General features: G+C 38.5%; 1 protein-coding gene across 1 annotated transcript; it reads left to right on the forward strand.

Moving 5' to 3' along the window:
* The first annotated feature begins 6,924 nt into the window (after positions 1-6,924).
* On the forward strand, positions 6,925-7,863 carry LOC138177618 (olfactory receptor 51I2-like). Its single transcript, XM_069108832.1, has one exon. It carries the CDS (start codon positions 6,925-6,927, stop codon positions 7,861-7,863), a length of 939 nt encoding a protein of 312 aa, XP_068964933.1.
* The last annotated feature ends 1,194 nt before the right edge of the window (positions 7,864-9,057 follow it).

The raw sequence follows: 9,057 nt of genomic DNA on the forward strand, positions 1-9,057 counted from the left end.
GTTGAGGTAGTTTAATAACTCTTTGGGTATAATTCCACATTGTTTTCCAAAATGGCTGGATCAGTTCACAGTTCCACCAAAAAATGAATTAATGTCCCAATTTTTCCATATAGCCTCCAACATTTGTCATTTTCCCCTTTAGTCAATCTGATAGGTATAAAATGATATCTCAGGGTTGTTTTAACTGCATTTCTCTAATGAATAATTATTTGGAGCATTTTCGTATGACTATATAGTGTTTTCATTTCTTCATTGGAAAACTGCCTGTTCTATGCTTTGACCATTTATCAACTGGGTAATAACTCATATTCTTAGAGATTTTAATAAGTTTTTTAATATATTTGAGATATAAGAACTTTATCTAAGAAACTGTCTACAAAAATTTTCCCCCAGTTCTCTACTTTCCTTCTGATCTTGGCTACATTTGTTTTATTTGTACAAAACCTTTTTAATTTAATGTAATAAAAATAATTCATTTCATACTTCACTCAGCTCTCTCTCTTTTATTAATAAATAGTTTACCTATTCATAAGTCTGATAAATAATATGTTCCATGCTCTTCAAATTTTCTTGTCAAATTTCTCTTTATATCTGGGTAGTGTATCCATTTTTACCTAATCTTTATAAATGGCATAAGATATCGATCTATGCCCCAGATCCTGTCATAGTACTTTCCATATTTCCCAACACCTTATAACAGATAATGAGTTTGTCTCCCAAAATCTCAAATCTTTACACTTCTCAATTAAAAGGTTATTACATTTATTTGGCTGCTGTAAATTGTATATCTACTCTGTTCCATTGATCTACCTTTCTATTTATTAGTCAATGCCAGATATTTGGGTAATTACTGCCTTATAATATCCTCTACCCTTTATATTTTTATTAGTTCCTTTGATATTCTTGAATTTTTTTCTTTTTCTGAATAAGTTTTGCTATTATTTTTTCTAATTGAGTAAAAATGATGATTTAATTGGTATAGCACAAATATATAAATTTAGGTAAAATTGCCTTTTTTATTAAATTGGCCTTCCCCCACCCTTGAACAATTAATATTTCTCCAATTACTTAAGTCTGATTTCATTTGTATAAAAATTTATGTGTGTGTGTGTGTATTTGTTTCTATTGTTTCTGAGTTTGTTTTGGCAGGTATACTCCCAGGTATTATATACTATCTAGAGTAATTTTAAATGAGGTATCACTTACCATCTCCTTCTTCAGGGTTTTGCTTCTGATTTGTAGAAATGCTGTTGATTTATGTGCATTTACTTTATGTCCTGATACTTTGCTAAAATTGTTAATTGTTTCAGCTAACTTTTTGGTTGAGTCTTTGAGATTTTCCAAGTATATCATCATATTATCTGCAAAAAGAGTTTCTTTTATTACCTCATTGTCTATTCAGATTGCTTCTATTTATTTTTCTTCTCTTATTGCTATTGCTACTATTTCCAATACAATATTGAATAATATTGGTGATGGTAGGCATCCCTATTTCACACCAAATCTTATCGGGAAAGATTTTAGTTTATCCTCATTACAAATAATAATTGCTGATGGTTTGGGATATGTGCTTCTTATCATCTTAAGGGAAAAAATATATACCTATGCATCCAAGGGTTTTTTTTTAATAGAATGAGTGTTGTACTTTATCATTCTTTTCTCTGCCTCAGTGTTTCATGGGAAAGGAAGCTCAAACCATGTGCCTAAAACTGAAGCTGGAAAGAATTAATTCTACACTGTCTTCCAAACTGACATGAAGATCATGACCCAATCAGATTCATCCAGGAAAAAAATGGCTCCATACATATCTCAATCATATTCCACTCTTTCACTTGGAACTTTTATACTAGAGGATACTTATTCACTGAGGGAGGGCATTTAAATGCCCAAGAGGGTCCTGAGCCTCATCTCATTATTAACCTTCACCTGTTCCCACTCTGTCCCTTCCCTGGAGTCTCAGATCAGGTTATAAAAATACTGACAACACACTTGCCCACATTGTGACAGACAGGGAGAAGGATACACACAGTTCTGTGTATAAGGCTATGTTTCTGTCAATCTACTTTTCTGGATGGGTCTGGTGAGTTCTGGGATTCTCCTGGGCTAGTGAGATTCTTGGTCTCTTCTATTTTCTTTGGGTTCCATGACTACATAGGGTAAGTCCCAGAGACAGAGTAATGTTATGAAGATGGATATAGAAGGATCTCAAAGAAGATAGTGAACATTGAAGTGGAAGCTGAGAAACCTGGCAAAACTCCAATTTTATCACCAATTAATAGTGTGACCTTTGGTAAATCACTTTCCCTCTCTGGGCTTTTGTATCCGTGTGTGTGTGTGTGTGTGTGTGTGTGTGTGATAGAGACAGAGAGACAGAGACAGAAACATAGAAAGAGAGAGAGAGAGAGAGAGAGAGAGAGAGAGAGAGAGAGAGAGAGAGAGAGAGAAGGAATTTGATTACATGATCTCTTCTATTCCTTCTAGCTGGAATATAATTGAAAGAGCGTGTGGAGGCAAATAGGCAGAGAGCTGAATGTCCAGAGGATAATTCAGGTTCTGAAAGCATCAGCTTCCCAGATGGAAGGAACTAGAAGTGGAAAGGGGACTGGGAATGGAATCCATCCTCCCAGAATCCTTAATGAAAGACATTTGCCTTACCCTAAAACAAATTTTTTTCTATGATTACACTCCTGTAAGGTAAGCAGTAGAGATGTTATTACTCTCGTTTCATAACTAAACCGAGGTTGAGAGATTGAGTGACTTGTCCATAGTTGAACAGCTAGTTAATTTCAGAGCCAGGATTTAAATCCATGTGTTCTTGACTCAGCATTCAGGAACATTTGCCACATCTGGCTCTTAGGATCACATAGCTGGTCCCTGGGATTTCTTTCATAAAAGCTAAAGTTCAGGTCAGGTCTGAGGCTGTTCAGCTCAGAAGCAGTGGGATGGACAAGGACAAGGCTCTGTAGCTTTGAGAAGGAACACACCTGGGGGCAGGGAGCAATACTCCAAGATAGTTAGAACTACAAAGGACTGATTTCAAGTTAAGGCCCCCTATTTTAAAGTTATTTAGCCCTGGGGATTTAGAGAAGATGTCAGATATAGAATGAGGTATATGTAGGGGGAAAGGCATTTCCAGTTCCTTATTTTCATCATGATAACCTTGGAGGCAGACATTGTGCCCTCAATGGAAATTCCAGGAATATGCTACAAATGCAGGCTCTCTTCCAGTCTGGGGATCAAAGACAGCAGACCAAATGAGTGCAAAATGGGACATCTTCTTACTGCTTTTCTCCAGTTCTCCATAATCAGAGCTAGATGAGGTTTTAGCAACTCCTATTTCCATAAAGCTTAAAGGTTTACAAAACACTTTCCTTACAAAGATCTTAAACAAGGCAAGTAGAGTAAATGTTATCCAGCTTTTACACTTGCCCCAATGTCCCACCCCTATGTTCCAGTGACTCCAGTCTGAAATTACTTTGTATTTATTTTGTAAATCTTTTGCATGTATTTCTATTTTTTCGAAAGACACATGTACAAAAATTCTTTGAAGACAGGGACTGCTTTATGTTTGCCTTTGTATTTCTAGCACCAAATAATGCCTGGCAACTCCTTTCCTGATTGATTAACAGATCTTTCATTCATTCTGATTCTTTCTTCACAAATTTCTGAATTCCTAAGTTTCCCTCTGGGCTGGGTCCCTCCATGACTCCTAAGATAACTTCCACTGAAGGTCGTGAGGAGTCAGGAATAGGGCCTGGGTGGGTTGGTAGGATTGCATCTCAGACAGGGTAACTTGATGTGGCACAAAGAGCATGGCAGATGGAGGATCAGAAGGCCAGGTTTCAAAATTGAATCTACTACAAATGAGCTTCCTGATTTGGAGTCATAACCTTCCTCCTCTGTTAAATGGGTAGATTGATCTGGATAAGGAGTTCTCAAATGTTTTGGTCTCAGGACACTTTACACTCTTAAAAACTATTGAGCCCCGCTGCGCCGCCCCCCCCCCCCCAAAAGCTTTTGTTTGTGTGCGCTACACCTATTGATAGTGACTATATTAGACATGAAAACATCTTCATATAATTGTGAAAATAATTCTCACCTTTTGGACATACTGAAAGGATCTTGTGCACCTCCAGGGCTTCCGAGAAGACATTTTGAGAGCCCCTGTTATAGATGCTTTTAAGGAACCTTCCACTTCTGATACACTGCATATCTTTTAATTTTCTCCTTTTGTGGTCACTACTCTGGCAAATCACCCCTTCACTTCTAGGTCTCAACAACTCTGCTACATGAATAGATTTATTAGAGAAAGCATTTTCTAAGACTTATTGGATGCTTGGTTGTCAAGCCACCAGTTCTTTCCTTCCCATAAACTGTAATACACTCACCCCACATCTGAGGGACAGGCATGTGGGCTGCTATTTTGACTCTAGTAAAAATGTCTTCTTCAAGATTTAAATTTCTGTTCAGGCTGCCAGTCTGAAGGCATTAATGAGTTGTTTACCATCTGCCTCCTTCCTGTAGCAAGCATTGGGAATATATTGTTGTTTAGTCATTTCAGTCATTCAGTCATTTGTCATCTGACTCTTTGTGACCCCATTTGCGTTTGTTTTTTTGGCAAAGATACTGGAGTGATCCCTTTTCAAGCTCCTTTTACAGATGAGGAAACTGAGGTAAATAGGGTTTATATGACTTGCCCAGACGAGTAAGTGTCTGAGGCCAAATTTGAACTCAGATCTTTCTGATTTCAGGTTTGGTGCTCTATCCAGGGTGCCATCCAGTTGATAAAGACAAAAATATAGTCCATGTCCTCAAGAAGCCCACATTCTAATGAGGAATACAGAATTTAAATAAACATATACCCACAAGATATCTACAATGCCAAGAGAAGATAATCTCACAGGGAAGGTGACTGGCAATGAATGGGGTCTACTATGCTAGTGATGAGGGGGCAGGGAGAGACAGGGAAAGGACTCTTACAAAAACTGGAATTTAAACTGAGTCTCAAAGGAGACTAGGGAAGCCTGGAGACTGAGGTGAGGTGGGAGAGTATTCTAGGCATGGGCAACAATTAGGAAAAAGGCATAGAGTGGAAGAAATGGGGTACTGAGGACAAAGAATAGCAAGTAGGACAATGGAGATAGTAGAGTTTACCTAAGGGAAAATACTAAAGAAGATGAGTTCATTATTGTTTGACCTTCACACTTCTCCCAGGGCAGTCCTTTCTCAGGGTCTTTCCACAATCTAACTCTGCTTTCAGAGAAGGCTCTGTTATTAAACAGCCCCTAAGATTTCCTGACTATCCCTGGGCTAATGCTCCCAGGGCACCTGCATTCTGACCCCTGAGTTCTCCTGCGGAAGAAAAAATGATAACTCCTGAGAATTGGCTCTGACAATAGTAAAAAGTAGGAGGTATACTGAGCAGAAGCCTTTTCTTCTTTCCAGTGACAGAGTATCCAGTGCTGAGGGACACAGAGAAATGTGTGTGTGTGTGTGTGTGTATTCAAGTGAGATTATTGGTTGTCTATGATAAAGCTCAGAGAGAACAATTAACCATGATTTATCAGTTAAGTGGGGACCAGTAAGTAATGTGTTGTAGCTGAAGATAAATTCAATGACGATAATTCAGTGATGACAAATTCAGTATTCTATAAGCATTCCATGAATTTAACAAATTGATTTAATGTCCTTTTCGAATTAGATACTCAGTGAAATAAATTAATTAAAATGGAATCAAGAGTCCTGGGTTGTAGTCTTGGTGCTGCCACATACATTGGGCAAGTTCCTTTATTCCTTTCAGACTCAATTCATTTCGCTACAGTTTGTACTAGAAGGTCTAATGGAATGAGCACCATGTTGGCATTGAAAGACCTAGATTCCAAACTTGCCTCTGAAGCTTACTACTTATACCCTTCTGAGGCATTAGTTGCCTTATCTGTAAAATGAAAAGGCTGAACTAGATGACCTCTGAGATTTCTTCCAATCCAAAATCTATGCCTCTTTGACCCTAAGGTCATACTCCTTTTCATCTCTATTTCTGTAAGGAGTTCCATGTGACTTCCAGGTAGATTTGTGTCTAGGTAGACAATGACTCTCTCTGGACTATATTTCCCAGAATGCTTTAGACCAAAAGTCATTATCACTGAGTAAGAACCCAGAAGATAACTTTTCCAAGGGAGGTACATGAGGAATGTCTCTAGGCATGGAAGTTTTTGAAAGAGGGGGGAAAAAGGCAGAAAAAAATGAAACTTGGCAGAAAGAACAATGGCCAATGGTGAGTGGTGCCCCATCCAAGCCTGAGGGGTTGATATAAATATAATCATGGGGCCCCCCACCCTTGCTGATATAATCTATGATTGTAGCCTTTTGTGGAATGTACCCATTTAGTGAGAAGAGACACTACTACTCCAAGCAGTGAGGAAAAAAAAAACTTTGTGTTCATTTGGTATGTCCAACATTCTTTCAATTCCCTATCCAACAGCCTACATAATAACATAGTTCTGGGGAGGTATGAATTCATAGTTCTAGTTGTCTGGTAATCAGTAACATTTTGAAGAGATTCTGTTGAGAATATATTTTATGCTATCTGTTACAGTAATTTCTCCATATCATGATTCTTTATCTTTGATTGAATGTTTCTTTTTCCACAGGATGTAAAGCCAAGTGATTTTATAACTCTTGGATGGGAGAGAGGAACTGAAGGGGAACAGGGGACTCATGACATCTCATCTCAATGAAGTAAAATAAAAACTGATGAGGTTTTGCAGGTGGGCAAGTAGCTAGGGAACTATATAATTTATTCAGAATTCTATAATTCTGAATGTAAGCCTTTAATTTCCATATCTCTTGATTCTCCTCTAAAAGGTTTTTCTGATGTCTTTGTAATAGAAGATCTGACAGTGAAGATTTCCCTGGTCTTTCACCATGGTATTTTTCAATGTCTCACATCCCACTGTATTCCTCCTGACAGGGATCCCTGGCCTAGAGAGCATTCAAGAGTGGCTCGCTGGGCCCCTCTGCATGATGTACACTGTGGCTCTTGGAGGCAATTTGATGATCCTGTTGGCAGTGTGGGAGGAGTCCAGCCTCCATGCACCCATGTATTATTTTCTGTCCATGCTTTCCTTTAGTGATGTGGCCATGAACCTGGCTACACTTCCCACTGTATTCAGAACCTTCTGCCTTAATTCCCGGGCTATTGTTTTTGATGCCTGCCTGGCTCAAATGTTCCTCATTCACTCATTCTCCATGATGGAGTCTGGCATTCTGCTGGCCATGAGTTTTGACCGCTATGTAGCCATCTGCAACCCACTGAGGTACGCCTCTGTCCTCACCAACCAGGTGATTGCTGGAATGGGTCTGGCTGTGACAGCACGAAGCTTTATAACCCTCTTTCCCTTACCTTTCCTCATCAAGAGGCTGCCCATTTGCAGATCTAATGTGCTTTCCCATTCCTATTGCCTGCACCCTGACATGATGAAGTTAGCCTGTGCTGATATTACAGTCAACAGCATTTATGGGATGTTTGTGCTTATATCTACTTTTGGCATGGACCTTCTCTTTATTATACTTTCCTATGTTCTGATCCTTCGTTCTGTACTAGCCATTGCCTCTCGTGAGGAGAGGCTCAAGGCCCTCAACACATGTGTATCACACATCTGTGCTGTGCTCATCTTCTACATACCCATGATTGGTGTCTCCACTGTGCATCGCTTTGGGAAACATGCTCCTCGGTACGTGCATGTGCTCATGTCAAATATCTATCTCTTTGTGCCCCCTGTTCTCAACCCCATTATCTATAGTGCCAAAACAAAGGAGATCAGACGAAGTATTATCCGCATGTTTCACCGACTAGGCAAATGACCCACTTGGATCTGGGTGTTGTGGTAATTCTCTGGAAATCATTACTATTGCTGTCATCATTAATCCATAAACATTGTAAAGAGCTTATTCTGTGTAGGAAAACAGGAAAGAAGGAGCTATACAAAATACACTGCTTTGGATGAGCTTGTTGTCGTATAGGGGAGATAGACTATATGTATAAGTTAGTGCTTACATATGTGATACAAAAAAAGGTGCCTCAGGTCTTCAGAGAAGTGACAGGAATGGTAGGAGCAGACCTTCTGGAGAAGGAGAGAAGCTGTCCACTATAACCATCACCATCACGGTCATCACCATCACCATCCAATATCATAATTATCATCATCATCATCACATCAATGCCACAATCTTTCTGATGATGTGGATAACAAGTGTTGAAATTCAGAGGCTGTGTCAAGAAAATTGTCAGGTAACATGTACTTAGAATAGGCACAAACTTATTAGCTCCCATTACATATTAAGAAGTTTTCAATGAATCTTTGATTGAAATGAATAGCAGATCTGTTTTTCTCAATGTACCAAGTGAATTATTGTTTCTGTCTTGTTATACATATGAAATATACTTGATTAGTATGTAATTGTTGGAATAGCAGTAAATCGTGTTCTTCAATTAGCTTCTGAAGTATAATCCCATTTGTCTACATCATATTAGGTAGCTAGGTATATTTTATGTAGTTATTTCCCTTTTTCCACTGTCTTCTTCCATTTTCCCATAGTTTATACTTTTTAATTTATAATAAACAATACAACCAAATTATTTATGTACATCTCATTTGGCTTTCCAGAAGAAAGAGAAGTCCACCTTTCCTATTGGCCTAGGAATCAGTGCAAATGCTATATAGAGGATTAATGTGAAGTCATTATAGGATATGGAGATCAAGATTGTGAGTCCTTTAGACTTACCGATCACTAGTGTAATGAGTGAACTCACCCACAATTTGAACTAATCACTGCTTCCAAGTTGGGTACTTTCTACAGTAAGATTGTAGCAGAGGTGAAGCAAAAGGGGGAACTATTGCATCCCAAATTTTGAGTTAATAATGTATGTATTCCTTGCCCCCAGTTGAATGGGCCTGCTACATGCATAAATGTTGAGCATCATAGGACTCAGAATGGGTTTCAAATACTTCTGTATCTTTTCTCTAATACATACGTTAAATGATTCCACCTTTGTGA

Source organism: Petaurus breviceps, unplaced genomic scaffold (assembly GCF_028583685.1).
Source record: "Petaurus breviceps papuanus isolate PSGF00001 unplaced genomic scaffold, PetGlider_PUasm1.0 90444, whole genome shotgun sequence".
In the NCBI taxonomy this organism is placed as follows: Eukaryota; Metazoa; Chordata; class Mammalia; order Diprotodontia; family Petauridae; genus Petaurus; species Petaurus breviceps.